We start from the raw sequence: 27,195 nt of genomic DNA, 5'->3' as shown, positions 1-27,195 counted from the left end.
TCAACCGCCAACCCCGTGTAGGCGGCGAAAACGTCCTTCAGAGGAATCGGCACACAAATAAGCAGACGACCCCCACACCCGCCACACCAACCACATAAAAAAACACCACAGCGACGTATGCACGAAGACTAAACACCTCCCACTCCCTTCCCTACACCGCTTCCCATGAACAGCAGCCATTCCTTTTCCTCGTGGGAGTGGGACGTAGTGAGCTACCCCCTCTCCTCCCCCGTGCCATGAAAGAAGGAGAGCGGTGGTCGTGAAGACGAGCGCCAGAGGTGGGACGAGGAGTAGAACCACTAGAAGAAAGGCAAGGAGTGCATATGCGCCGGCAAGGTGGCAGGGAAGGCGTTTTGACGGAGGGTGAAGAGAGGCGCAACGAAAAGGGCAAAGGTGACAACAAAAAAGCGCAACATTAAGAATGACGGGAGTCAAGTGAAGGCGGAGGAGGCTAAGTACATCACCGCGCCACGCCCATTGCCAAACGGTGGAAACACGTCGCTCTGGCAACGCCGAGAGTCTTTGATCGCCTATGTCGCGGGGTGCGGCTCTTTGTCTACCCTCTCCCTGAAAGCGTCAGCCACAGAAGACTGCAGGCGCGCAACTGCCTTCCACCGCTCGCTACAGAAAGAGCCCAAAAGAACTACGCAGAGACACACACCCCTACTCACACACACACATACATATCTCGCACACGCCCACGTTGCGACGAAGGAGCAAAAAAAAAAAGAAACACGAGCGAGCACGACAGAAATAGAGGGGATAAGAGAGGAAAACCCAACAACAACAAAACTATTCGATACAGCGATTACTGTTGTTGTTTTTTTTTTTATTATTATTATTCGTCTGGTAGCAACTCCGCCATGGCTTCCGATTTGTAGACACGCATCTGAATGCCCTTGTCGCCCACAATCGACTTACTGTTGTCCCAGACAAGCTGAAGAATGCCGTCCTCCGGAGCCATGTAGCTCTCCGCGCCGTCCTTCAGCTTCTCCTGCCTCACTACCGGGTTTTCGGTCGTTGTGCGCTTCACACCCTTGTCGATGCGGACCCTTACCTTTCCTCTCTTTGACTGCGCTGTCACGCCCTGTTGCTTCGGGTAGAACATTACAGAGAAGCGCACGTCCGTTCCTTTGGTCGTCGAGAACTCCCAAATCACCTCCTCACCCTGCTGCAACTCGAACACTTTCTCGTGCTTCTTGCCAGGTCCAACAGTGATGTACTCCGTGGCAACGTCGCCTTCATCGCCAATCTCCTCGGCCGCGAAGGCGGCGCTCGGGTTATAGGAGGCGACACAGCCGCCCTCACAGTTGCAATGGCCGCCAAGAAAAGTCGGCACGCGCTCCAGACCAATGGCAGAGTCGAGCGCCGCCGCCGTGTTCTCGGGCGCCACAAATGTAATCTTTGCCTGCACGCCGTCGTTCATGGCAGACTTCAGGAGGCTGTAGGCAAACTTCACCATGGGCGGGCAGTTTACGGCAATGACGCGGTGGATAAAGTCGGCAAACACGCAGGTCATCTGCTGCAGCGTCGCCTTCGTCTTCTCCAGCAACTGCCTGTCGATCATCTTATAGCTGAGGCCTTTACAGTCCACAACAATGGTGCAGAAGTTACGTCGAGGTGCGCCCATGTCGATCCCGGGTTGCGGGTGGGCTGCGAGAACGGCGTCCTGGTAGTTGCACAGTGCCCAACCCGTCTGGATAATGCCGCCTCCGAAGAGCTGGAAGAAGTCTTCGATCGAGGTACCAACCGCAACGTGCGGCTTCAGTTTCCGGAGTACTGAGTGCGTATCCATGCGCCCGACAAGCCAGTACGCCACCGGCAGACCGCGGCGGTCCCAGTAGTGAAATCCGCCATGGACCAGCGGTGTCATTGTCTTCATGCACCTATAGAGCGGTGTAGTCGTTGTTCCCATCGGCAGCTTTGTCCAGGCTGCGACGTTTGCTTGGTCGTACCCACGAATCGAGAAGCCAGATGGAAAGGGCGACTGCTCGCCGAAGCGGAACTTATCCCAGAAGCGGCACGCATCGTTCGCCATGTTCACCGCATTCTTCACATTCCAGTTGCGTGCGACGAGGAAGGCGTACGCCATGAGGCGAAGGTCATTCTGCGAGGTGGGCAAGTCCGACGTGCCGCGATCGGCGGTGCGCTGAAGGAGCGCCGGCAGAGCGGACTTGTGCTGGGCCCACAGTGTCTCTAAAACCTCTGTGATGCGCTTCTCTGACGTGGCGGTGATGGGCTGAAAGAGGGGAACGGGGTGAAGGGCAACGCCGGGCATGGTGCTTTCTTCAATGGCTTCCAACGTGAGGGGTGGACAATGTGTCTTGTAGAAGCGAAGGCAAAAAAGCACCCGAGTTTTGGGCCTCTCCGCTGTCTCTTCTCGCCTTTTCGTTGAGCTGTTTTGGAAGTGCGACGGAACGGGGCACCGATCTGGACGTGCGTGGCGATAACGCTGGTGAGACGGCAACACCAGGCGAAAACCGAGCGCAATCACAAACACCCACACACGCACACAACAATCCGTGAAAGTGCAGTTAAACGAGCACGGAGAGATGCCCAAAGAGAGAGAGCGCGTGGAAACGAACGGCTGAGGATAGAGGTAATCGGACAAGCCAACAATTCGGCAAGGAGAAGCGACAAACTGTGCAGGTCTACTTTGCCGTTGCTTTCGTGGGAAAGTAGACGTGTAGGCGATGTAGGAAGGGCAAGAAGGAAAAAAAAAGGAAGAAAAATCGAAGTGCGCAGGGACGTGGAGACGGTAGAGACGAGATCAATAGAGAGAGAGAGAGCAGCTAAGCGCGGGCCCACACCGTACAGGGCACCCTGATCAGGTGGCGCTCGCCATGGCAGACGAGGGAGAACCCTCACACTTTCTCTTTGCTAGCTAGATGTGAAGAGAACAACAGCGACGAAGCTGCAGAAACGAAAATGGTGAGGCAACCGGGAGATTCAGCGCTAGCCAAAAAGCAAGCGCGCGGAACAGTGGCTGACGTCGTGTGAATTAGGTGGTGATGGTGGTGGTGGTGGTGGGGGGGGGGATACTGGAATACAGGTACACAATACCACTGGCAAGTAAACAACCGCCAAACGAAGCAAACCAAAACACCGACCAAAAGAAATCGGTAGCCAACGCCACCGGATACAGTCACGTATCCAATACGCACACACGCAGAGAGCGGACAACACCGTCTTCTCTCGTTCAGGCGAGGGAGACAAGGGAGGGTGGCATCAACCTGTCTTCTGGTAGACGAGAAAGTACATGGTCTCCTTTTCCATGTTCTTTGCTGGGCACACAGAGACATTGGCGTCATTGCAGAGAATCACCGTCGCCGCGTCGGGCGGCGAGCGCATGATTGCAGCCTTCTTGTTCCCCGGCTCACTCGCCTGCACCTTCAGGATGGCTGGGGTCGCGGCGTGGTGCACCAAATAAGTGACGTAGTGCCCGCAGCCAACGGCGTCGCCACGGTGGCACACAACGGACAAAAGACGGTACGTTCGCTCTGTGTTGTCAAGTGTTTCATCCCCGCAGATGGTGCGTGGAATCAGCAACATTCGTTTGATGTGTACAACGTTGTCGAGCTTTACAAGCTCGCCCTCGCGTGTCACGGCCCAGCGGCGCAGCTGCAGGAAGAGAATGAAGGGCAGGTGGCCTAGGCGAAGCGTCTTTTTAAGGTTCTTTTCGTGCGTACTGTCATAGATGCGCTCTGTCGTGAAGGTGTGCTCGAGAGCCTGCTCAATCGTGCACTCTGGTGCAAAGCCCACGTCGACGGGGAGGCAGTAGTACCTCTCGATGACTACTGACACACGGTCGCGTTGACGTTGCTTCCCCTGCAAGTAGCTCTCCAGCGTGCCCCCAAAGAGACTTCCTAGCAGTTTCGATTGCCCTTGTGCGTCCTCATGCTCCCGCACTGCCAGCTTCTCCTTTCCCTTCACAATCATCCAGCCCTTCTGATGACACGCCGAGGGGGTGACATTGCCAGGAGCATCGCTTCCATCACCGGCAATCGTAGTGCTCGTCGAGGCCGAAGGAGTAGTCGGTCTTGTCCCGCTCTTTGTTGCCGTTTCAGATGCCTCCACCTTCTCCAAGACGCTCTCCAAGCTCACCAACTCTTCATGCAGACGCTCCAGCAGCATTTGAAGAAACTCCTGAGCGTCCTCCTGCACAGAGCCATCAAGAACCCGCTGCGAGGCAGGCACCGCGGCGGACTGAGGGGTGGCGCTCTTACTGTTTTTGGTGCCAGCAGGCACGCGCGGCATCAACATCGGGGCTGTCATTGCTAGCCGTGTGAAACCAGGCTTCCAGTACTGAAGTGCCCACTTTCCAAAAGTCGCCAATGTGGGACACAGTTGGCAGGCCTGGGCATCACAGCTCGCTGACACAGACAGTTGCGCAAAGGACGGAATGAATATGAGCACCTGCAGAATCGAGTTCATGAAGCAGAAGTTGTTGTTGTTCATGATACCACGCGGGTACGGCAATTCAGTGAAGTTGTGCTGAAGCATGAAGGAGCGCCGCCCTCGCTGCTGCTTATGGTGGCGACCACCGCTTCGCTTGCTACTGGCACCATGTGAGCTCCATTCGCTCCGTTGCACTTGGTCGTACAAGTTTTGCAGCGCCATGCAGTCGATGTATACGTTCTGCTGGCGTGGCGCCTGAAACAGTGATGATGATGCAAGATTGTGCCGAGCTACAATCCCGCAATCATTGGTGGAGGCAAACGCTGTGGTTCCCTGTGCACCGGCACCATCGTCGCTTACGCTAGGGGTGTTCTTGTTCTGTGGTCGATTTGATTTCTTCTGCGCCCCCGGTGACACCGCTGAGCAGCCCATCGATGCTGGGACACGCCGGAGGAAGAGGAGGAGGTTCGGCGTGCAGGAAAAGAAAGATGGAAGAAGGGGATGACTAGCTGCAGAACGCCAAGCGCGCTCGCGTCCGCTGTGGTTCAATGGGAGGCTGTTGAAGCGCACGTGAGTGAGTGCGCGCGCCTCCACCCCTTTGCTGTTTCTTCTTTAGCGTGTATGCCGATCGCTGTGTATGAGTGCGACACCCCTCCGCGCGTGACCGCTGTACAACGCTGACGTCAACTTTGGCGCACGTTTGGCACACACCCCACACAGACAAACTCACACGAACACCAACACACCGTCCACCACCAACCAGAGAGGCAAATAATCATACCGCACATGAAAAGAGAAGGAAGGTGAATTGGAAATGCATGGCTCACTCGGCTTGCAGCTGCGGAGTCACATCCGCCACAATTGGGATTGACACCCACTCCTTGTAGCGACTGCGCAGGGAGGGGGGAGGAGGGAGGAAGGGGGCTGTGAATTGAAATTTCTGGCTCAGTGAAGGGCCGGAGTTACGTTTCGCCCGACGCGCTGCGCATCACAGTAGGACCACCTTCACGTGTCGTTTGGGGGGGGGGGGGGGGAGGAGTCGCTAGCGTATTTTTGAGTGGACGTTCGTTTGATCTTTTTTTCTCTTTCTGGGCAGAGGCAGCGGGGGGTAACTAAAGACGATCGACAACCGTAAACGCCTTCCTCCGCGAAACAGTCGTAAGGTGAAGCACAAGTGCAGAGCCGGCAGCAAACTCACTCTCCGAGTCGCCACCACCACCACCACCCTCCTTGTTACTTCGGGGGTGAACCTCCCTGTCTCGTCGAGATAGAGGGAGAGAGAAACTAAACTAAGAACTCACATGCCGCTTCACACACACACACACACACGCCCGAAGAGAGACATATCGCTTCATCACTAGGAGGAGACGCGAGGCCGTGAGAGCTCAGTCGAGCCGTGAAGAGTGAGTATTGAAAAAATTATCTAGAGCAATGCCGAAGCAAAAAAGAGATACACACATGCACGCCTATGTAAACAGAGAGAGAGAGACGTCGGATGAATCGCAATGTATACCGTCCCGGTCTGCCGTTCAGTTATTCCGCAATCCGAAATGTGCAAGCAGCTGCCGATGCCGAGGAGGAGGCTGGAAGTTGGTCTACGACGCACGACTCCACAACGCAAACCGTCCGACATGACACAGCAAGGGCTGCTGTTTTGAGGCGCCATTGCCCTCCTTCAACGAGTGTGTCCAAGCCCATTCCCGGCCCTCTTATGCGGAGCCAAGACTCTGGCCAGACTGCACAACGCTTACCAGCGCACCGATGTACTTCTTCAAGTTCGCGGTACTGGAGGAGACCTCAAGGGTATTACTGGCCACTTTCTTTTTCTTCAGCTTCAGCACCGTTGCCAGCACCGTCTCCGCTGCCTCCTCCCAGCCTCCATCGTTGTCATCCGAGACGGAGCAGCGGAACAGCGTCGACAGGATAGACGCATCTTGCGCGGCGAGCGGCGGGGATTTCATCTCCAGGCAAAGCCAGAAAAGCTGTGCGCAGCAGTTCAACATGGCCGAGGCCTGTCGCATTCGCGTCTTTGCCCGCGTCATCGCGTCTGCCCGCTCCCGCAGCAGGCTGTAGCTTTCCTGAAACAGGACTTCCACCGCCGTGGCGTCAGCTGGGCTGCGGTCACGGAAGCGCGCCAGGAGTCGTTTCTCCACGGCGCGGAAAAGCGAAGCGGCGTCGTCGAGTGCCGCTGAGGCGGCCTCCATTTCCTTCCGAATAGCCCAGTGTGTGTCCACCACCGCCAGAAAGTCGGGCACTGGAAGATGATCCGGGATCTCGAACTTCAACTCGACGGCACCACCGCAGCAGAGCGGCACGCGTCGCGTGAGCTCCGAGGCAAGCAGCCACAATCCCTCCATCGTGGATCCCTGGAGCTTAAAGCGGGCCGCGTTCTTGGACACAAGCACCGTTGCATCCGCACCGTTCAGGTACTGCAGCGAGAGGACGTTTGCCGTTATGTTGCCGAACGGGACCATATCAGAAAACATCTCGACGAGTGACGGCGGTGAACTCTGGTTGGTGTGGAGCTGAAGCGAAAGTGCCGTGTTTTTGACCGGGGCGACAGGGCGAGCCACCAGTAGGAGCGGCGCCAGAGCCACGTGTTCCATCGTCTCGTACTCGCGTCGTTCACCACGATACAGAGCTGCGACCACCACTTCCAGCGACGAGGGTATGATCAGGTCCCTGTCCTGAATAGCACTGACGGTGAAGGTCTGTTGGACGCTGCTGTCTGGGGTGATTTGCTCGATGGTGCATTGAGACGGCGTTACCAACAGTGGCGGCACGGCTTGCAGCACCAGCATAACCTCGTTGACGCGGTGGTTATTGAGCGTCTGTAATGTGACGGTGAACATGGCACTATTGTCGTCTGTTCTGATGCTCGCAAATTCGCTTGTGATGGAGAGGGGCGTTGCGACAGCGGCTTGTCGGGGACTCGGTGCCGTCGGTGCAATGATGACTGAGGATGCACCTTCCTCCTCTGCGGTGCCGGCACCACACTTCTTCTTGAGCTTTGCACCAGCGTAGGCAGACGTCATTTCGGGGACGGCAAGCAGGTCATCCGGGTCGCCGTCCTCCGCGGGAGTCTCAGCGCCGCCCCTGTACTGCTGGATAAGCTGTTCCCACTGCCTCAGGTCATGGACAAGCTCTGGGTAGGAGGTCAACTTTGTCTCCAACGACTGAGGTCGCTGATCGACAGGGTCAGTGCCGAGGTAGTTGATGCTGAGGGAACTGTCGGAGGCCAGGTTGACAATCATGCCTTCGACACCGCAAAGCGTGGCGACGGTAAGGTGCAGCGGCGCAGCGCCACTAGCAACAGCCGCGCTCCACTGCAGCTCCGTGTCAGAGTAGACCTGCACAAGACCGTTGAAGGTGCCGACAAGCAGGTTGTCGTACTGGATGCCTGGCAACGAATACACGCACAGGGTGGACGCCTCGATGTCAAGTCGACGAATCATGCGCGGCTCGCCGCTCTCGTTCAGCACGTACAGCATGGAGGTGCAAAGTACCACAATGTCAGCCTCCTCGCGCGGCAGGCCACGAGTCAGCCGACATACCGCAATGTCGACCGCATCTTCGCCAAGATTGAACGCCCACATCGGGCACAGGCCAGAGGACGGACCCGCAGTCACGGTGCCAGTCATCGTTATCGCCACGTCTTCGGTGGTACTGCTCAAGACGAGAGAGCTGAAGCTGTAGCTCAGTAGGAACATTGATGTGTTGCACGTCAGTAAGGCATCACGGTGAACGCTGTACTGCATTGGGCCGGGAATAAGAAATTGATTGGAGGGCCAAAAGGTGCGGTACAGTACGCCGGAGTAGTCCAGAATCGTCAGCAAGCCGTCCATCGACTGAACACAGACCATCCTGTAGTCACTACTGCCGAAGTAGCCACACACAAAGTTGTAGGCGGTGGACTGGAGGTGAGCCTCACTCTGCACTGTTACCGTGTAGAAGGCGCCAAGCTCCTTGAACGACGAGCAGGCGTCTTGCACGTTGGAGCTGTTGCCGTGCCTGTAGCGCTGACGGGGTTGCGCATCCGCAGTGGTTGACGCTGACGCCTCTGCAGCGAGGTCGCTGCTACCGGAGTCGCGGCTCGCTGGATTTAGCTCGTTTATCGTACTCGGGTTGTCGCTGCCCTGTGCGGTGATCTCGAGGAACATGAGTGCTCGCGGAAACAGTATCGCCAGCAAGTTGGATGGTGCCCCAGCTCGGAAGGGGCGGAAAGGACCGCAATCCAGCTGCAAGATAGGCGCTGTGTACTTCTTTTCAAGCAGCACATCACCAGGCTGCATGGGGCCCTCGAAGGCGCTCGGGTTCACAATGCGTAGCACGCCTTGGTAGGATCCAAGTACAATCTTGTCAAAGAGAGCGCTAACATCCGGGTCGGCAAGGGTCACGGCGGAGGGACTGAACTCTTCTTCAGGAAAGGAGGTATACCAGAAGTCGCGCAACTGAAAAAGCGAGCCCATTTTCTCGACGAAAGCAAGAAGTGACCGCCTAGAGAGGGCCTACAGAAGAGAAGGATGGGGGGGGGAGGTAGTCACCGCAAGGAAGAGAAAGTGCACGCTTCCGCAGCGCTTGCTTCGTGTGCTGCTGCTTGTCCACGCGCTCGTGTGAAGGGTAGGTCATAGACTCACACTCAGCCAGGGAGACAAAGACCCACCACTTCGCTCGTGTTGCCTCCTCCTATGGTCCTTCTTGCTGCTTCGCTAGGCGTATGTTTGTGTGCATCAATCGATGATACCTGCCGGTGATGGCAGGTGCGCTGCATGAGCGTTCACAGTGCGCAAAGAACAGGGGTGAAAATGCTAAAACAAGTGCAGCTCAATTTTTCATTTTGTGAGACTGTAGTGAGATGGGGAGATGAAAGCTGGATAATACGTGGTCGCGCGGGTGACCTTCATGTTTGCCGTGCTCCTTTTTCTGCAAGCCTCTCAGCAAAAAAAAAAGAAATCACATTTCGAAGGCCCCCTCTGCAGGATGATGAACAGGAGTCCTGGCGGGTTCTTCGCTCTTTTTTTGGTGCATACAGAGAGGGGATGCGCCTCTTTCGCTCTGCCGGGCCCTTACATTCCCCTTCTTGCTCCTTTTAACTTTCATTGCTACGCTTTTAGGATGCCCATTGTTGGAAGAAAACCACAGCAACTTGACCGACAGGGAGGCGAAGAGAGGGCTGGCAAAGAGAGAGGTCATTCCGTCCCTGAAACCCATGCAGAGTGTGGGAGAGATGCGCAGTGGAGGAGAAGCTCACCCTACGGGCATTGAGGCACACAGCACAGACACACACATACAGATGGCATGACGCACGTGCAGTGCAGACTGCGGGCGTAACTTCTTCTCTCCTTCCCCATCTACGCATGATGTCTGCAAGGGTCGTGGGACGGCAGAGCCCCTCGCTGCTACAAGCCAAGAGAACAGCTGGTTGAGCGAAGCTAGTACGATACGGAATAGAAAAGAAGAAAGTGAGTGACACACATACACACAGATATGCGTGTAGGTGCCACTCCAACGCATGGTCAAAGCTTCTATGGCACCATTGATGACTTGCCGAGCACACTAGAAATTCTCGTCCTCCCAGGAGCAGTTGTCCTTCGCTGGCAACTGCGGAGCAGCAGAGGGGGCACTGCCATCATCACCACCGAGCGGGTTCACCGGGCGGTTTGCCTTCAGTTCTGTGGGAGGAAGGGTGACGTTATGGTTGAGGCGAGCTGGTGATCCCCAACCAGGAGACATGGAGGAAGCCACGCTCGCCGTTGGCGCGCTCTCACACGCACTCTGCATCAGTATGCGCCCCTGGTATACTTTGGAGGACTCTGGTGACGTGGGACCGATTGGCCTCGCTTGCACCGAGGCGCGAGAGCCAGGGCCGTAGCTGCTGCTGCTGCTACTTTCAACGGGGCCGTATCGCGATTGGCCACCAGGAGTGTTGTCTACACCGTTTTCCGTCTGCACCTGCCGCACGTTGTGAAGCATGTGGGCTAGACCATCGTCTTCGTCACCACCGGGGACGTTCATATCCCTGCCACTCTCTGCCATTCGCTGCTGCAGGTCGGTGGCGTAAGTGGACACTGTGGCCGAGACGCCAGCCCATCGCTGCGCCAAGGAGGTGCGTACTCCCTCCACGTCCGCGCTCTGAACTGCCTTGGTGGCATGTTGCGCTAATTCGGTTGCCTTTTGCGACACAGTGCTCCAGCCGCTGTACAGCGCCGAGTACCACTCACTGCCGCCACCGCTGTTGCCGGACATCGCATGCGGCTGCCCATTCGACCCATGACCAGCAAAGCGGGTCGGATTCGTCTGTGGGTATGCTGACGTCGGGGACCCCTCTGAAGGACTCGCCGCAGCCTTGAGGCGCGCGTACCACGCTGGTGGCTGCCAGGCTGCCTCGCTGAAGGGCTTGTCAAGAGCCTCGGACTCAAGCATGTCGGCGTAGCGGAGGGCTGGGAGCGACTCGTAGCGATTCCTGAAAGGAGCTTTGGGGACGTTGTGCGCCTCAAAGTACAGCCGCGCACGGCGGTTGCCGCCGAGTTCCATCTGACGCAGCTTCTCCGGTTTCCAGTTCATCCAGCCGTCCATCGTAGAGCTACGGACAAAAGAAAGGTGCACGCCGAGGCCGCGGTGCTGACCACTACAGTTTAAGCAAATGAAGGTACCGTGCATGACGTCGCACCACTGCGGAGAGGGTGCTCCGCACTCGAAGCACCGGCTGCACTCGGGGTCCTTGGCCAGAATGGCCATAAATGCCCGCTCATCCTCGGGGCTGACGTAGGTGTGGTTCGTCATGATAAAAGAACAGCGCTGATTCGTGTGCTTTGCGTTTGGAGGGTGGGCGTCAATGACGAAGGAGAAAAGGTTTGAAAGCGTGAATGTGTAAAGAAGCTCAATGGGTGCCGCAGTGACAGTGTGTAAGCCTCTGCAACGAAATACGCGCCTCACTGTCACCTGCCACAACGCGGACGGACTTGACCACTAAACGACACTGCGAAGAGCCCCACCTACGTCACCGAAAGGGGAAAAGGCGCAAGCAAGACAAAAAATAAAGATGATAACACCGCCCAACGGAAAAAAAAAGCCACGCCACGCCAAATGGCAACGGACGACGACTAGCGAGCGAGCAGTGAGATGTGATCTCTGAGGGGGAGGGGGAATGATTCACTTGCTTCTTCAGTGCATGTGCAAGAACCTGTCGAATGCTGGCAGAAGCGTGTAGGACGATGAGGAAGGTGGGAGAAGGATTACCTTCAATGTGCTGCAGAGCAGGAGGAGGAGGGCAAAAGCGAAAGACACGAGCGGCCTTCTGGAAGCAAAGCCGACGAAGTGGATAACGTACCACTCCAGCAACCAGAGGTGAGGATTGACAAAAAGAGGTATCTGCTGGAGTAGCTCAGGCGCAGCTTGCGCTGGGTAGGAGATCCATTTCTGTTAGACATCTCTGAAGTCTACTGAAAAAGGGGGCGCTGAGCCGGCGCGCGAGCACCGAGTTCCCTCTCATCCACGCTCGATTATTCAGTCAAATCACTCACTGCCTGCACACAAAGCGAGCACCGACAGCGTTTCCAAAATGACGCTTCCATGCAGGCGCACATTAGTTCTTGCTTTCCTTTTGGGAGGTGGAGGTAATTTTTTGTCTTGGTAGGGTTGTTTTGTTCTACTCACGACACCTCCTGTGCAATAGGAGAGCCTGGTAGCCGCCATTGGTGTCTGTGTGTGTGTGTGTGTGTGTGTGTGTGTGCCTCTGACTGTACCAGCCCAAGGAAGGGGCTCTCAGCGAGACACGCTATAGACACAAACACCGAGTGAGATCAGCACTCCGTGGGTGTGGAGCTATTATACATCAACTTTATCTTGGGATGCAACGCAGATTCCAGTTGGTCCATCCTACAGAAGACGGTGTGCCGCTGCTCTTAGCAGAGCGAGCAGCTGACGTACATGATGCATTACCGCGGGCTGGTCTCTGCCCTCTTCGCTTTGCATGTACGGGAGTGTCGTGCTCTAAGGGAGAAACAGAGGAGCAAGTTTTCAACCGTGACGCAGATACAAAGCGCATGTGCACCGTCTAGTTAGACTTTGTCCTCCTCCTGCGTGTGCAACAGCTCATTAGCCGTGGCCTCGCGCAGACCTCGATTTGGTTGCATCTTGCGCTTCGACTGCTTCCAGATCTTTCTCAGCTTCGTCAGCTTTTCCTTGTCACCCTGTCTCATAGGTACGGGCCGCTCTTCCTCGAACTGCCCGCCTAGCAAGGACGATTGACCGTTGCTGCCGTCTCCGGTACTTCGCTGCAAGGGAGAGGTCCCTGCTTGGCCCAGCCGCCTGCTCAGCGTCGTCTCTCGCACCTCCAGATCGCCGATGCGGGCCTCGTACACCTGCCGTAGAAAGGCGATCTTCGAGGTGAAGTCCTCCTGCATCTTGGTAATTTGCCTCTGCTGGCGCTGAAGCTGTACAGATTGGCGAGACAACACAGCCTCGGAAGAGGCATTCTCGCCACGAGAGCCGCCACGCCCCTCTAACGACGAGCTCCGGCTCCCCAGTTTGGAAAACGAGGACGAGAGTGAGTTGTTCTCCTGTGCCGTGAGATTTTCAAGACCTGTGCCGACAGACACACTGTTCGTTGCGCCGGAGGCGCCGCCCGGGCGACTACCAGTGGGTTGCAAGGCCATTTCCATATTGTACTCTCGCCGCTCCAGCAAGGCCGCGTCCCCGGTGAGGCCGCCAGCAATCTCCAGCGCGTCCGCGCGTGGCGTCGTTGACGCTGAAAGCGTCAGCAGTTTGAGGAAGGCACGCATCTCGTTGTCCAGCACCAAGGCGCGCTGCAGCTCCTCCATGTCGACGTCGACATTGCGCATTAAATTGAGAAAGGTTGAGATGGAGTCAAACGGCAGCACTTCGCGGTCGTCACTCTGCATGCTCGTGGGTGCGACATCCGCTGCAGGCGTGTCAACTGTGTTAGTTGACTCCCCCGTGCTCGCCAATTTCGAGCCCGCGTAGCTCGGCGGGGCTGAGGTGCGACCGGGTGTGAGGATGACGCCAGAGTGGGATACCCGCTTGTTTCCTGTACCAAAGGGCTGCGGTAGCGCCGCCGACTGGGTATTGTGCACGCCTACCTCAAGTGCCGCCATCTCGCTCTCTGCTGCCATAATTTGGGACTCCGACAGGCCAGGTAGCATGCGTGCTGCTCCCGCACTCAGCGAACGGCCAGCACTGCTGCTTCGTACAGGTTCAGCAAGTTCGCCCTCACCTTGCTGCTGCTGCTCCGTCAATTTGTATCCGCGCAGCTTCGCTAGCGTGTATCCACCATGCCAGCGCTGCGTGCAGATTTTGCCAAAGCGATCGACAGAGGTGAGATTGCCACTGGGGAAGGTGACGTGTATGCGACGCATCACCTCAGACGTGTTGTGTTGCAGCTGCGAGAGAATGGCACGAGCGTTGCGCAGTTTCGCGTTCTGCAGGTCATACAGGCGAATGTGCTGAAAAGAGAGGTAGAGAATTTTCTTGCGTTCCTGCAGTGCACTCATCAGCTCCTGTGCTGTCTCGACCACCGTGTCCTTCACCGCTGTGAAGCGGCCCATGAGCTGCTGAAAGCTCGATTCGAGCATCTTGAGCTTGAATCGTACGCTTGGCTCGACTGTCGCGTACGCCTCGCCTGTGCGCTTTCCCTGGCTGCAGCTCAGTAACACTTCCCGAACCTCCGTGATAAGGCGGCGTGAGTTGCGCAGCTGCTCGCTCAGGCTGTCCATAGTTTGCCGGAATGTGATGCGTGCAGGGTTGAGGCTTTCCTGCAGCTTCATCTCCCCCATCATTTGCCGATACGAGGCTTTGCAGTCCCCCTCCAGGCCCGTGTTGAGTTGATGAAACAGCACCGCCATCTGGTCTTCCAAGGCAATGCTTTGCTTCTTGAGGACCTTGTTGTGGGTCTCTAGCAACTCTACCGCCATGCCGTGGTCGTATGCCACCTGACCCACACTGTCCAGCATCTCCTTCAGCTGTTTCCGTTCCCCCTCCGACGCGCTCAGCTGCTGCTTTAGCTCCCGGATCTCGTGCTGGAGCAGACGCACCTCAGCGAAGCGGAAGTGCTCGTCGTTGTGGTCATCAGCGAATATGACGCCAAAGAAGCAGCTCAGCAGCCGACCAAGCTCTGCGGTGCGCCGGAAGAGTCGAGAGGAGAGAAGAAGCATGTCTGTTACAGGCAGTGCCGATGGCATCTCACTCTCCAACTGGTAGAGGATATCCTTGAAGCTGACCACGTCGTAGACGTCGCCGGCGACGAGGGTCAGGCACGACTGGATCATCTGTCGCAGCTCTATCAGGTTTTCGTACTGCTCGCTCGCCAGCGGATCATACGCGTACTCGAGACTGCTGCAAGATGGCACAAAGGACGCCTCCGTCTGTACTTCCTGTTGCAAGCGCCGACGACCCTTAAAGGTAAGCCGCCCTCTCTCGCCGGCCGCCTCTGTCATGGCGCGAAGGTGGCAGGGGGGTGGGTGGGTGGAGAGGAAAGAGTGATCAGCAAAGTAGTGATGCTCCTGCTTCGTGTCGGCCTGAAGGGAGCAGCTGGACTCCCCATACCTTTCCTCCTCTTGCTGTGGGTGCACAGTGTACAGGCCGAGGTGCGTGCACTGGGAGGCGCGTCTTCAGTAGCCCTCCTTGTAGGCAAACACGCAACACACGCAAAGGGAGAAAAAAAGGCAGAAAAATAGCAAAAACGTATGTGAAAACGGCCTCACACACACACACACACAGACAGGCGAGAACGAGAAGGGAAAAAATAAAAGAAAATGAAGACACGGAAGGAAGGGGGGGGGTTCGAGCGGCCTTGCGTCTTTGGTATTTGGCACAACGCAGCCAAGAGAGCGATGGACGGAGAGAGAGAGAGAGGGTGAAGGGAGGGAGAGGGGCACAGACGAAAAAAAAAGGAACAAAGTGGGTGACAGGTGGCAGATCAAGAGGATTAGGCGCATTCGAAATGTGCGCTCCTCTGTGTCGAGCAGCATGCCTGCACCCGGCAACACTTCTGATGATGGGTATGGGGCGTGGGAATGAGTAAAAGGGGAGCGAACGAAAAGGAGGTAAAGGGATGGATAGTGCCGTGAACTGCACCATTTTTCTACCCCTTCCACTCTCCTTTCGATCCTTTCTTTACCCTTTTTCCCAGTTGGATCGACCGCCAGAGAAGGCCGCTCTCCCCCCCCCCCCCCCCCTCGCAGTGGCACACGCACGAGGCCTGCCGGTACGTCCGAGAACAACAGCAGCAACGATCAGACATAAAAAAAAAAAAGACAGAGCTGAGGAGGTGAGTGAGGCATGCCGGCACCCGTGCTGACTTGAAGAGCACGGTAACCGCCCACACACCAATGGAAAAATGTCTCCCCCACCCCTACTAGCCACGAAACATCATGGTCACACAGTCTCCCTTTTCTACCCAGCTCCGAAGGCAGTGCTTGGAGTTGTTGTCTAGTGTTGCCCTTTTCTCGCACAACTACTGTACATGAATAGCCAAGCCTCTCCCTCCACCCACAGACAGACAGGCAGATTTAAACGAAAAAAAAGGTACATCATCTTGTGCACCCGGAGACACGAGTCAGGAGACGCGTGCAGCAAGGAGCAGGAGGCACATGCACCTCCTCAGCTTCCCAATCCCCACCTATTCTCCTGTGTTGGACTTCCCCTACAACTGTGAAGCGCACCTTGGCTCCTTCCTCCCTTTCATTCGTCACCTAACGCCCTCATCTTCTCCAGCACAATCGGCGGTGGTGGTGTGTAGAAGAGGGCACGAGACATGACCTCCGCCAAAACCTGGCGCCCGTGCGCGTCAGCGATGAAGACGGCCATCGTGCTCTCCGCGGGCGACACCCGGTTCTTTTGCATGTCGCTGAGCACATCGTACACAAACGCGTCCGTGTGCTCGACTAGGGTCATCAGGATGCTGTTGTAACAATGCACGTCTAGCGCAACGCAGCTCACGCGGGCCTGGTCAAACGCCCTCTTTACTGCCGCCACATCGCCTTGTCGGCGGGCGACTTCGCAAAGCACATGGTAGCACTCGGCGTTCGCCTCTAGCGCCGAGCTGCATTGGATCTTGTGGAACAGCTGCTTCACCATATCGTACTGCGCGTGAGAAAGGTAGTACTGCATCAGAGTCGTGTAGCACTGCACATCTGCGGCGGAGGCACTGGCACTGGAGGCATTGCCGTGCTCGGTACTCAGTCGGTCAAACCAAGCTTGAATGCGCGCATCATCACGAACGAGGAAGAACTGCAGGACAGAGTGATAGAAGGCGGTGGTGAGAGCATCACAGTTGTGCACCACATCCTCCACATAGGCGATGACACTTTCCATCGGCACATTCATCTTGTCTGTGAGGGCCTCGAGCCGAATGCAGAACGTCTCCTCGTTGGCGGCTGTGGTGGAGTAGGGCTGCGCCATCATTGTGCAGAGGTTCTCGGCAAATGTGGCCTTACAAGGCTTTGTGTAGGCGTAGCGCAATACGATGTTGCACGTGTCGGTGTCGGCCCACGCACTTGTTGGGTGAATGCCCATGCGCATCTGCTCATACTCGGTGAAGACCACTTCCCCTGCGTCTGCTGCGCAGAGAACGCTGAGGAAGGCATTCATGAGTGGTGTATCGATGAGAACGCCCCGCACCTTCAGCTCCGCCAACAGGTCTTCGGCCCATCGAACGTCCCTCGCCGCACAGCACACCTCTAGAAGAAGTAGCCCCAGTGAGGCACTCAGCGTCACGCCGCTTCTCCGCATGTCCGCGCTGACCTCTTTTGCGAGTGTGAAGTGGTGGTAGAACGAACACGCCTTGATCATCTGCCGCCACGTCTCACGGTTTGGTCGAACAGCGGTGCTGCGGATGTTGCCGACTTCCTCCTCATCCTCTGCTTGAAGTGCATCTTCCAAGAGCTTCCCGGCATCGGTGCGATTCGGTTCGTTGACACTTCCTCTCGCTATCCCCAATCCACGCGACGATCCTGAAGTCGCGCGACCAACGCTGCTAGAGTGGTCAACAATCTCGTTGGCGTGCCGCACCATATCGTTATACACAACGAACACCCGCTCGTCCTCACAGCGGAGAAGGATGCTGAGGGCTTTGTTGTACGTGTAGGTGTCTGGACACACCTGCATTGAGCGCATTTCGCGCAGCAGTGTCATGACAAGCTCGGCAATGGCATGGGAGCCTTGAAGAATCTGCTCCCGTGTGCTGCGCTTTGCAGAGTAGACACTGGTACCGCGCACGTAGTCGATCCGCTGCTCGCACACGCTGATCAGGTAGTTGTACGTCTCCATATCCGGGATGAGGCCCTTCTTCTTCATCTCCTCCACGAGCTGGAAGGCGCGGTCATAATCGCTATGTCGGCTCGCCGCCTTTAGGATTGTGTTGTAGCTCCGATTCGACGGCCTCAAGTTGAGCGAAAGCAGCTCCTGAAACACCTTCAGCGTCTCCGCGTAAGGCGCTGATTCTACCATTACACTCATCAGGCAGTTGTACGTGTTCACGTCGCGCGGGACGTTGAGCTGTTTCATCTCCTCGACAAGGAAAGTCGCCTGTGCCACGTCGCGGACGGCCGCGCAGTACCCCAGCAGGGTGTTGTACACGGCCGTCTCGGGCACTAGTCGAAACTGCTCTCGCAATTGCTGGTAGAACACGAAAGTGCGGTTGTACAGCGCACTGCGCTCGCAGGCGCGGAACAGCAGCATGTAGGTGCCCATGTCCGGCCGCACGCTACTGTTCTCCTTGAGCCCTTCGTTCTTGATCTCGTCGTAGAGGGTAAAAATGGCGCCATCAGTGAAACGGACGACGCGCTTCATAAGGAGGTTGTACGTCTGTGTGTTCAGGGGAATTCCCTCGGAGTGCATGCGATGATGGACCAGGGCGACCAGCTGCCGTGAGTCCTCGTGCACCGACTGCTTGGCGAGGAGAGCGTTGAAACTCGCCGTGTACGGCGCACACTCCATCACGACCTGATACGTCGCGTCGTGGTCGTCATTTGTCGCGGTGCACGCCGCTTGCTCGACTACTGCCGCAGTCGGCTGAACAAATCGGTCTTCAGTGCCGTTGGGACGGCGAATGATCAGCTCCGCTGGAGGTCGCTTGGTCAGATACATGATGACGTGAAATCACAAAAAGTGCGTCTGAATCTTTCGTGTTGTTTGCATGTGTTTTATGCATGTTGTGTGCGGGCTTGCTGTGCAGCAAGCGAGTAGCGCCCAGACGACGAACCGACAGCACGAAGTAACTGTGCTCGCTGGGAGGACAACGTTATGTTTTTCTTCTTTTTCACACCGATGTTTGAGGCAAAGGGGGCAAATGGTTGTGAGATTCGAAGGAGGAAAACGAGAGAGACGGGGAGGGGGGCATGAACGAGTCCGGCGGCACGGTGTCAGTGCAGAAGAGAAGGGGCTCAAGAAGCACAGCGGTGGCCCCTCTTTTACACTGAGCTCGTGCTGTTTCTCTTGAGCTCTTGGCTACCTCTCATAGATTCAAAAAGTGGGTTCCATGCTTGTGTGTACGTGCAATGCAGCAGCACATGCGCCGACGAAGCCCGCACCCGCTTCAAAAATACTCGTCAAGGGACTCCTCATGGAATGCTCGCTACCACTGTGACACTATTCATACACCTCGACACTGGCGCACCTGACGACGCACTACGTTCAGCTGCATGTGCACCGGTATCACAAAACAACGACAATAACGAAACATCTGCGCCTACAGGGGGGGGGGGGGGGAGGGGAGGAGGGAGAAGGAGCGCTGTACGAGGGTCAGCACGGATTCATAAAAACCGGCACCCACGCAGACCCATACGTGACACACCATCTGCGAAGGGTAGACTGAACCATGTCCCACGGCACCGTCCTCTTCTCGGCATCGTTGGCAACACACTCAGCCAAAAAGAACACACACACACACACTCACACACATCTACACACCCGCAGTACACTACTCTCACACAATGTTCTGCAGGTCAGCGACAAAGTTGATGTGCTGCTCGATCATTTCCCTGAAGGGGATTTCCCTTTTCAGGGTGTCGTCTTCACGTGTGAAGAGAAAGTGTGTGCCGTCCTCCGACAACGTCCACTCCCGCGCCGCACCGATCTCGCGCACCTTCGTCTCCGAATCCACCATTAGAATTCGTTGAGCGGCTGGGATGGACAGCTGCTTGTACGACTCAGGAATGCAGTTGGCGACCTCGTCGCGCACTGTCTGCTCGAGCATCTCCACAACAGGCAGGTACTCATTTGACGGCACCTTCTTGCGTGAGGTAAGAAGCTTGTTGTAGCTACCCTCCATTAAGTAACGTTCAAGCCCGACCGCAAAGCGGATGTACAGGTTCGAGCCGTGAGTGGCAAACGGGATCTTCTCCATCTCTGAGTGGAACTCGGCAATACGGCTGCAGACAAGGAGTCGGATGAGGTTCAGGCCGAGCAGCATCAGGTACTGTGGTGACTCTGGCAGCTCATCGGAGCCGATGTCGCTGTAGTACAGCTGCAGCTGGTTGAAGTATACTTCAAAAGAGGCAAGGTCCTTTTGGTGCGCCGAGGCAAGGACCCCAAGCTCAAGATAGGTGCGCGCGAGCGACAACTCCTCGCTCCGGGTGCTGCTGCTGGCACCAGGGTTCAGAAAGGTAGGAAACATGATGATGCGCCGCTTGATTTTCGAGAGAATCGCTATGCACTGGGAATCATTTTTTGTCTCGTACGCGGCCTTTAAGTTCTTCACATCTTCTGCGATATTTCGCACAGTGATGGACAAGTCACCGACAGTGGACATGGTGCACAGGGGAGCGCAAAAGGGGGGGGGGCACAAGAAAGGAGCGAGGTTGAGCACACGGCACGTGTGACGGACAAGCGAGCAGCAGAACCGGCGCACAACGAAAAAATTGTTGCGCTCTCCAACAAACAACAATAGAGACCCGAACAAAGTGGGGAAAATATTGAATAAGAGCTGCGCCAGTACGATGCAACGGTGTTTGTCGTGGGCACCAAAAGAAAGAGTAGGGAGAACGAGGAGGAGGAAGATGATCAAACAAGGTAAACTCGCACAGCACTGCAACCCGTGTACGCCAATGGAGAGAGGGAGACATCCTTGCTTGGGCTAGCTTATGTTTCCCCAATAGTTCAGGCGCTCTGTTAGGCCACGAAAGCATCGAAAGAAAGAGAGGTGGGTGTCACTGCACGCTTCCTGTTCCCCTACATCGCTGAATTGTCCTGTGCACTCGCCTTAGCAGAGTACACACTGTCTTGATCATGGAGAAGAAGTACAAAACTTCCTCTTTTTTTCTGCTCTCGTGTATAACTCCAGGGTGTGGGAGTCAGCTTAATCTCTTTGGTAGCTGAATAGATAGCAGTAAAACATCAGTACAGAGAAAGAGAGAGCACTATAGCAGAATCATTCGGGTACGTCATTCCAGCACGGTGGTACCAGTCCCCCTTCCCCGCCCCCCGCCCTCAAAAAAAAAAAGGGACGTGGACGGAGTACCTCAATCAAAATAGAGTGTTGGCCCACAGGCTAGGAGGATGCCAGCACCAAAGCCCTCCTGTTCGCAACACAACTCCGCCGCCATGATGATCGGCACACCGACGACGGCAGGGGCAGAAGTAGGGGCCTGCGCGGCCCGTCGCTCAGAACGCCTACGCTTGCATGCTGTACTGGTGCCTCCTTTGTCAGATCGCTCGACAGATTCGTGGAAGCGTACGCACTTCTTCGTCGCCTTGTGGGTGACCAGGGCGTCCTTCTTACCTGGCATACGCGGCCTCGGTGGCGGGGGCGTGGATGATTCAGTGAGCTGGTTCGTGACATTCGAGAACAGAGGCGACAGGCGGGTATCTTGAGTGGGTGCTTTGGGCCTCCGCTGGGGGCGGCGCAGGAAGATCGGCGAGCTCTCTGTGAAGCACTCGAAAGTCTCCGACATAGCTGGAGTAAGAGACGCGCCTCGTGGAAGGGGTCCAATCAACCCCACTGCACCGGATGCAGTCGGGGAGGTGATGCCAACAGCGGCCGCACCGACAGACTCGCCCAGGCAACGTGTTTGGTCAAGTGTCCATTGCTTCAGGGGTGCCGGAGCACTCTCCCTCACATCCTGCCCATTCGTCGCTCGTTTCTCATTCATCCCCGACGGATTCTCCGCCATCGTCAGCATTTGAACCGGCTGTGTTGGCAGGCGAGCGTCATCACTGAGCCTGCGGTTACTCTGGCGGGGGTTCCATGGCGCCTCCAGCAAAGAACTGCGCAGCTCCTCGATGCGGGATAGGTAGGAAGTGACACTCGTTTGGGGTGATGGAATCGTGGAATGCGGCGAGGCCACACACGGACTCATTACGAGAGTGGACACCCACGGAGAATTAGAGTTTCGATGAGTAGATGGCGATCTCTGGACCAAGTCGAGCTCTGGGCCAGGTATCAGCTTTGCCACCTCACTCGGCGGCGTCTCCGGCATTGCAGCCGGCGCAGACTCCGTCGCAGTCCACCCTTCCGGTCGCGGAACGCATGGCCGCTCCACTGAGAAGGTGGCAACCTGCGGGCTTCGGCTCGAGAATCGCACGTGGCGAGCACCTTCCACTTCACAACAGCCAAGACCGCTCACCTCTCCGCGATCACCAAAGAGAGCGGAGCTGCCGTTGAGATACGAGGGGAAGGAAGCATCAGCCTTGACAGCGGAGGACTGCGCTCCAATCGGTGAAACATGCAAGGAGTCACACCACTGGCCTTGAATAGCTGCCAAGCCAAGCGCAGCGGCTTTGTGCAGACGAGACAAGCGAGTCGCAAACTCCTTCGAGGGAGACTGTCGACTCTGAGAAGGCGTTGATGGTGCTACCAGGGCGGCAATGCCGCTGTCCGAGTTCACGGGCACGATCTGAGAAGAAAGACGGCGCCGTTCATATGTGATGGCAAAGATGATGCTCTCTGGTGATCCCAGGTCACTCGGCAGCGGAATCGGGGAGACTGTAGGGTGTGGTTTCCGCACTTGCGCAGGCGACCCTTGAATGCGCAGTTCGGGTAGACCTCTAGGCGCCAGGACGCCCACCAGGTCGTGCTTCCGCAACATCAGAGCACACGCATGGTGCCGCCGCTCGCACAGCTGCTTCTCTTTAATTGCCTGCTGCAGGTGCTCCTGGCGGAGTACAGCACACATAGAGCCAGCTCGCAACGCGCTCGAGTGCATCCCTTTACATGCCGTGAGGCGATGTCAATGAGGCGCTTTCATACTCGAGTTGCCTCGGCATTGCGAATATAGGGCGTTTTTCTTTTTTGTGGGGGGGGGAGGTGCGTGGGGGAACGTAGGGAGCAGGAAAGAGAGCCCAGGAGTACAGAAAGTGATTGACAACAGCAGCGACAGCAGCAGTGGTTTTACTGCCCGGTGTAGCAATCACGTTCCAACAAGGAGAAGTGGAGGTACAAGAAAACGCAAGTGGAAGTCGATCTTCAATGTTTCTTCGTTTTTTTTTTTTTTACGCGTGCAGCTGGGTGCGTATGTATGTGTGCGTGCGTGTGTGCGAAGACCAATAGAGGGTCTTCACCGTGCGGCGTTTCCATGAGACACGCGAAAAAGAGCAGAGTGGAGAGCCTCGTTTGACATTTGCAGCAGCAACATTCACATGGGGGGAAGGGGAGGGAGGGAAGACGTCGATCCCGAGGTGACGCCAGTAAGGCAACAGTTGGTGATCCTCATCCGTGTCTTAGTGCTTCTGTTTGAATGACATGTCCACGCATCGAGACAACGATTAGCGAAAACAGTCAGAATGGATAACGGAGAGGTGTGCTATGTACATCGATTGCAACACCACAGTGAAGCGGAGGGAACACACACACACACACACACACAAAGGTCATGTCCTTGGGACAGGCAGACAAATAGGAATGTGCATCCGAAAAAAAGGTCGAACAGCTGGTGGAGATGAGTCTGGATCGATAGCACGAGCTGACACCAGTGTATATGCGGTAAAGCTCTCCTCTTGTGTGTGCCAGTCCTTCTATAAGTCGCATGTTAAGCACCGGAGGCACGCGACGAGAGTCGCGTCTGCCGCGTCTGCAGTCGCTGCAACGCTGAGTCACGCAGAAATCTGTTGTACATTGCCTTTTGCGACTCCGACAAGTATTGGCGTCCATCCTTTTCGAGGAACTCGCTGGCTCTTTGGTGGTTGGAGCTGGCTGACACGTGCGTGTCAACTGTCGAGGACACGCCTGATACCGGCCCATCCGTGTCGAGCGAGAAGCGGTGGCGCACAGGAACGAAAGCGTCAGCTCGGTCGGGCTTCGAACGCCCACACGCACGAGCGTGACTTGTAAGTGCACCGGCGGCCACGTCTTGCGCCGCCCGCGCACAATTCGGGCGGAGTGTCGGCGGCGGCGGTGCTGATGGGGCCGTGGTTGACCATCGCGGATTCGCAGGACTGCCTATGTGCAGATCCGTTTGCGCAAAAACCCACGTGGAGTAGCCGTTCTCTTCCTCGCCCTTCACCTGCGCGTGTGACGCTGCGAGCACGTCGGCCCCAATAGCGGTGTCCGAGGAACTCAGCGCGTCCGCTGCTCGTCCATTCCTCTCCAGGTAACATGCATTGTCCGATCGACATCTTGTACTCAACGTGGTCGAGTTGGACGACTTGGGGGAGACAATCAGCGACGAGACGCTTTCTCGACTTGACAGGTTCCTGCGCGGGAGCATCCGCAGCTGCTCCTCAAGCTGATCCCGTTCCATGGTGTCCAGCGGGCCGCCAGTGTCGCCCTCGCCTTTCAAGATGGACGGCGTAGCAGCCACTTCCACCTTTACCGAGTTTGTCAGCACGTAGGTCCGGCTATAGTGGTCAATGTAGGCGACCACCACGGGGTCATGGGCAACAGAGTCCAAGGGGCACCACGCTTCAGCGACGCGGGTGTCGTCTGATCCGGCGCGTTGAGCTCTCTCGTTGTACTGCACAAGGAGTTGACGACCGCCCTTGGTGTCGCACTTTTCGCCGAGCACCGCGACGATGAAGCCGATCAAGCCTGAAGAAGAATCCTCACCGTCGGGGCGCCACTCCAAACCAGCAGGGCGAACCAAAGGCGATAAAGCAAGCGCCTTCTTGTCGACAACCAACACCGCCTCCTCCTCAATGACGGCAGGCAGAGGCAAGAGCGGAGGACAGAGTAACATGTAGATCTCTAGAAGTGCTTCCACCTGCTCTTTTTCGAGCTGGATGCGCCCCGTCTCCTCACGCGACACAAAGAACGCAACTACAGTTTCCCTGCCTTTCGTGGCGCTCTGCAGGGATGTCGGGCAGGCAGCGGTGGCAGACGACACAGCTGCCATCGATGCGCAGTACGACAGCGGCGGTTTCGCTGACTGCTTCTGCTTGAGAAGGCCGGCGGCACCGTCATGCACAGGCCGCCGCTTATCTGGAGCGCGTGGGATTGGTATGGTGGCTACGCTTCCTGTGGCGCATGCGCGCTGCATCGAGCTTCTCTGACCTTGACTGAGTTGCCATAATTCTTCCGGCGCACAGAGCAGTGGCGGCATGGCTCTGATTGACGCCGCCGAAGGAAAGTTCGATGAGCCACCTGAGCGGAATAGAGAGACGTTACTGTCATTTTTCTGCACAAGCAATGTGTTCAGCTCGCACATCCAGGCCCACCCAGCAGTTAAGTCTCGGGACGCCAGGAGGGATTCTACTCCAGTCGCACTCCGGGAGGTGAGCTTGGTGGTCAACGACGCACCATACCGCATCAAGAGTGGGCCCATCACACCCACGTTCGGCCCGAAGGCGGCAGCTAAGTGCAGCGGTGTTGCCCCGTACACGTTGCGAGCATCCACCTCGACGCCATGCTCAAGTAGTGCATACGCGGCAGCGACGTTTCCAACAGTAGCAGCCCAATGCAGCAGCGTGTTGCGATTCGCGTCGCGCATGTGCACGTCATCGCACACGTCCAGGAACCGGCGAAAAGGGTCTTCCAGCGGCGAGAGCAGCAGTTGAAGCGCGTGGCTCAGTGCCGACGGCTCGTCAGAGATCATGGCGGTGGTGTTCCAGGTTGAAGGAAAGGAAAAAGGAAGCGAGCGAATGCGCAGGATGTGCCCTCAGCAAATATGAACAAGACAGTCGCCGATTTCAGATACGACACAGGTCATTTCACCGCAGGCGCGGGTTTCTGGTGTGCTGCGCGAGAAGAAGGACAATGGTTACGAGGATATGGCGAGCAAAGGAAGTAAGGCAACCCAAGAAGCAGTCAGCACAGAACGGGGGAAAGTAGCCCTGAAGCACTTTGAGAGAAGCCGCTCTAGTGTAGACCAAAGCGAATGTGAGGGAGCCATACCTTCTCCGCGTGGTGCGATAACGCACCTGGACGTGAAGAGGACCTGTGGGCACGTCGCTTCGCATGTGTCTCGAGGAGGGTTCCCTCCTCTGCATTTTTCGTTGTGCAGAATGAAGCGAGGCCCTCTGTACTTCCATTCGCTTCTCTTCTTCCTTCTCCTTCTTGTTCTTGTGACCCCCTTCTAGCAGATGCGGCATGACTACGCCTTCCAGCGAGAAAGTGTGAATTACACCATCCAACACGGATAAGGCGACAAAGAGGACCCAAAGCAGCACAGGAACGTGGAGGGCCGTATCCGAGGCCCCGGCAGAGGGGACACCACTTCGGAGAACAGCCACTCCGCCATTCATACCCTACTTCCTCCCTGTCACACCGGGACGAGCATCGTCATGACAGAGAGGACCAAAAGAGCTGCAGGAAAGAGGAGAATCATGAGAAGTGGCAATCCGCCAACAAAGGCGTAGAGCGTCGCGTAGACGGCGGCCGCAAACGATGGCCAGCACTGCCACAGAATATGCCAAGTAGACGAAGCAGTAATCTGGGCAGACACGCTTACTCGATACCCTAACCCTTGCTCTAGACCCAGCTGCTCGTCTTGCTGCAACCAACGTGCCTCCTCGGCGATAGCCTCAGGACTGTCCACCCACGAATCGTCACCCGGGGCCTCCGCGGCGTCAAGTGCTGTGGTAAAGTTGTGTGTACACATTGCTTGCCCCTCCGCCTCCGCCTCCACGCGCGCTGGCTCATGAGCTACAAGGTAGTCGGGACTCGCCGTACCAGACAACAGTGCGCCGGAGAAGATACGGCGCACTAGAGTGTACTGCCCGTGCAGAGCCACCACCACTATCCAAGTGATCGCAAGCGATGCGAGACACACGCTATGGTAGCGCCTCACCTCAGCTGGGGTAGGCGGGCGACTCAAGTTCAACGCTGCGTATTCTGGATACTGGTCATAGGCCAGAGCGCCAGCAAGGGGAAGCTTCCAGTCTGCGCATGAGTTGGGTTGTGTCGCCGCAGACATGGTCGCAAAAGGCGTGCAAAATATGTAGAAGCGTACCCAGTTCACCCACTCGGTCCACAGTCCATCCCAGACAAAGCTGTTTCCCAGCGGCAGCAATCGACGACGAGCAAGCATGTGGGGCGATAGCACACAGCAGCTGCAGGTTCGGTACACCAGGTCGTAAAGCGCGCATGTCCATACAGCAATCAGCAGGCGCCACAGCCAGCGAGGGTGCGCAGGCCTCTGCACATCATCCGTGATCACGCCCGCCTCGTGCACTGCCGAAGCTCGGATGCGGCGTATTGCGGCGGGGCGCACCTCTAGAAAAAGTACTGCAACACTGAAGGACACAAATACCCACATCGATGTGGCCATCATCGCGGGAGGTGCGCCAGCATCCAGAATGTGAAAGCCCCAGCTTGCATTGACGTGTACCCGGGTAATCGTCGGTGATAAATTCATTGTGCCCTGTTCTGAAAGGCGCCTTTGAGTGCGGACTGCACACGGACGTAGC

The 27,195-nt window shown here is 56.7% G+C and overlaps 10 protein-coding genes across 10 annotated transcripts; all 10 read right to left on the bottom strand.

Annotated features, from left to right (window-relative positions):
- Positions 1-838: 838 nt before the first annotated feature.
- LBRM_32_1410 (conserved hypothetical protein) lies at positions 839-2,278 on the bottom strand (the record flags this gene model as incomplete). Its single annotated transcript, XM_001567448.1, has 1 exon — positions 839-2,278. The coding sequence occupies one exon, from the start codon at positions 2,276-2,278 to the stop codon at positions 839-841; it is 1,440 nt and encodes a 479-aa protein (XP_001567498.1).
- A 950-nt stretch (positions 2,279-3,228) lies between these two features.
- On the bottom strand, positions 3,229-4,458 carry LBRM_32_1400 (putative ubiquitin hydrolase; the record flags this gene model as incomplete). The annotated part of the gene is made up of 1 exon (XM_001567447.1): positions 3,229-4,458. The coding sequence occupies one exon, from the start codon at positions 4,456-4,458 to the stop codon at positions 3,229-3,231; it is 1,230 nt and encodes a 409-aa protein (XP_001567497.1).
- Positions 4,459-6,107: 1,649 nt separating this feature from the next.
- LBRM_32_1390 (conserved hypothetical protein) lies at positions 6,108-8,867 on the bottom strand (the record flags this gene model as incomplete). Its single annotated transcript, XM_001567446.2, has 1 exon — positions 6,108-8,867. The coding sequence occupies one exon, from the start codon at positions 8,865-8,867 to the stop codon at positions 6,108-6,110; it is 2,760 nt and encodes a 919-aa protein (XP_001567496.2).
- Positions 8,868-9,954: 1,087 nt separating this feature from the next.
- LBRM_32_1380 (putative ADP-ribosylation factor GTPase activating protein 1) lies at positions 9,955-11,181 on the bottom strand (the record flags this gene model as incomplete). Its single annotated transcript, XM_001567445.2, has 1 exon — positions 9,955-11,181. The coding sequence occupies one exon, from the start codon at positions 11,179-11,181 to the stop codon at positions 9,955-9,957; it is 1,227 nt and encodes a 408-aa protein (XP_001567495.1).
- Positions 11,182-12,458: 1,277 nt separating this feature from the next.
- Positions 12,459-14,852, bottom strand: LBRM_32_1370 (conserved hypothetical protein; the record flags this gene model as incomplete). The annotated part of the gene is made up of 1 exon (XM_001567444.1): positions 12,459-14,852. One exon carries the CDS (start codon positions 14,850-14,852, stop codon positions 12,459-12,461), a length of 2,394 nt encoding a protein of 797 aa, XP_001567494.1.
- A 1,246-nt stretch (positions 14,853-16,098) lies between these two features.
- LBRM_32_1360 (conserved hypothetical protein) lies at positions 16,099-18,504 on the bottom strand (the record flags this gene model as incomplete). The annotated part of the gene is made up of 1 exon (XM_001567443.2): positions 16,099-18,504. The coding sequence occupies one exon, from the start codon at positions 18,502-18,504 to the stop codon at positions 16,099-16,101; it is 2,406 nt and encodes an 801-aa protein (XP_001567493.2).
- An 838-nt stretch (positions 18,505-19,342) lies between these two features.
- Positions 19,343-20,167, bottom strand: LBRM_32_1350 (putative proteasome regulatory non-ATP-ase subunit; the record flags this gene model as incomplete). The annotated part of the gene is made up of 1 exon (XM_001567442.1): positions 19,343-20,167. The coding sequence occupies one exon, from the start codon at positions 20,165-20,167 to the stop codon at positions 19,343-19,345; it is 825 nt and encodes a 274-aa protein (XP_001567492.1).
- Positions 20,168-20,876: 709 nt separating this feature from the next.
- On the bottom strand, positions 20,877-22,559 carry LBRM_32_1340 (conserved hypothetical protein; the record flags this gene model as incomplete). Its single annotated transcript, XM_001567441.2, has 1 exon — positions 20,877-22,559. The coding sequence occupies one exon, from the start codon at positions 22,557-22,559 to the stop codon at positions 20,877-20,879; it is 1,683 nt and encodes a 560-aa protein (XP_001567491.2).
- Positions 22,560-23,381: 822 nt separating this feature from the next.
- On the bottom strand, positions 23,382-25,382 carry LBRM_32_1330 (conserved hypothetical protein; the record flags this gene model as incomplete). The annotated part of the gene is made up of 1 exon (XM_001567440.2): positions 23,382-25,382. One exon carries the CDS (start codon positions 25,380-25,382, stop codon positions 23,382-23,384), a length of 2,001 nt encoding a protein of 666 aa, XP_001567490.2.
- A 666-nt stretch (positions 25,383-26,048) lies between these two features.
- On the bottom strand, positions 26,049-27,143 carry LBRM_32_1320 (conserved hypothetical protein; the record flags this gene model as incomplete). The annotated part of the gene is made up of 1 exon (XM_001567439.1): positions 26,049-27,143. One exon carries the CDS (start codon positions 27,141-27,143, stop codon positions 26,049-26,051), a length of 1,095 nt encoding a protein of 364 aa, XP_001567489.1.
- Positions 27,144-27,195: the final 52 nt, after the last annotated feature.

This window comes from Leishmania braziliensis, chromosome 32 (assembly GCF_000002845.2).
Source record: "Leishmania braziliensis MHOM/BR/75/M2904 complete genome, chromosome 32".
NCBI classification, from domain to species: domain Eukaryota; phylum Euglenozoa; class Kinetoplastea; order Trypanosomatida; family Trypanosomatidae; genus Leishmania; species Leishmania braziliensis.
This window is presented reverse-complemented; position numbering and strand designations above follow the sequence as displayed.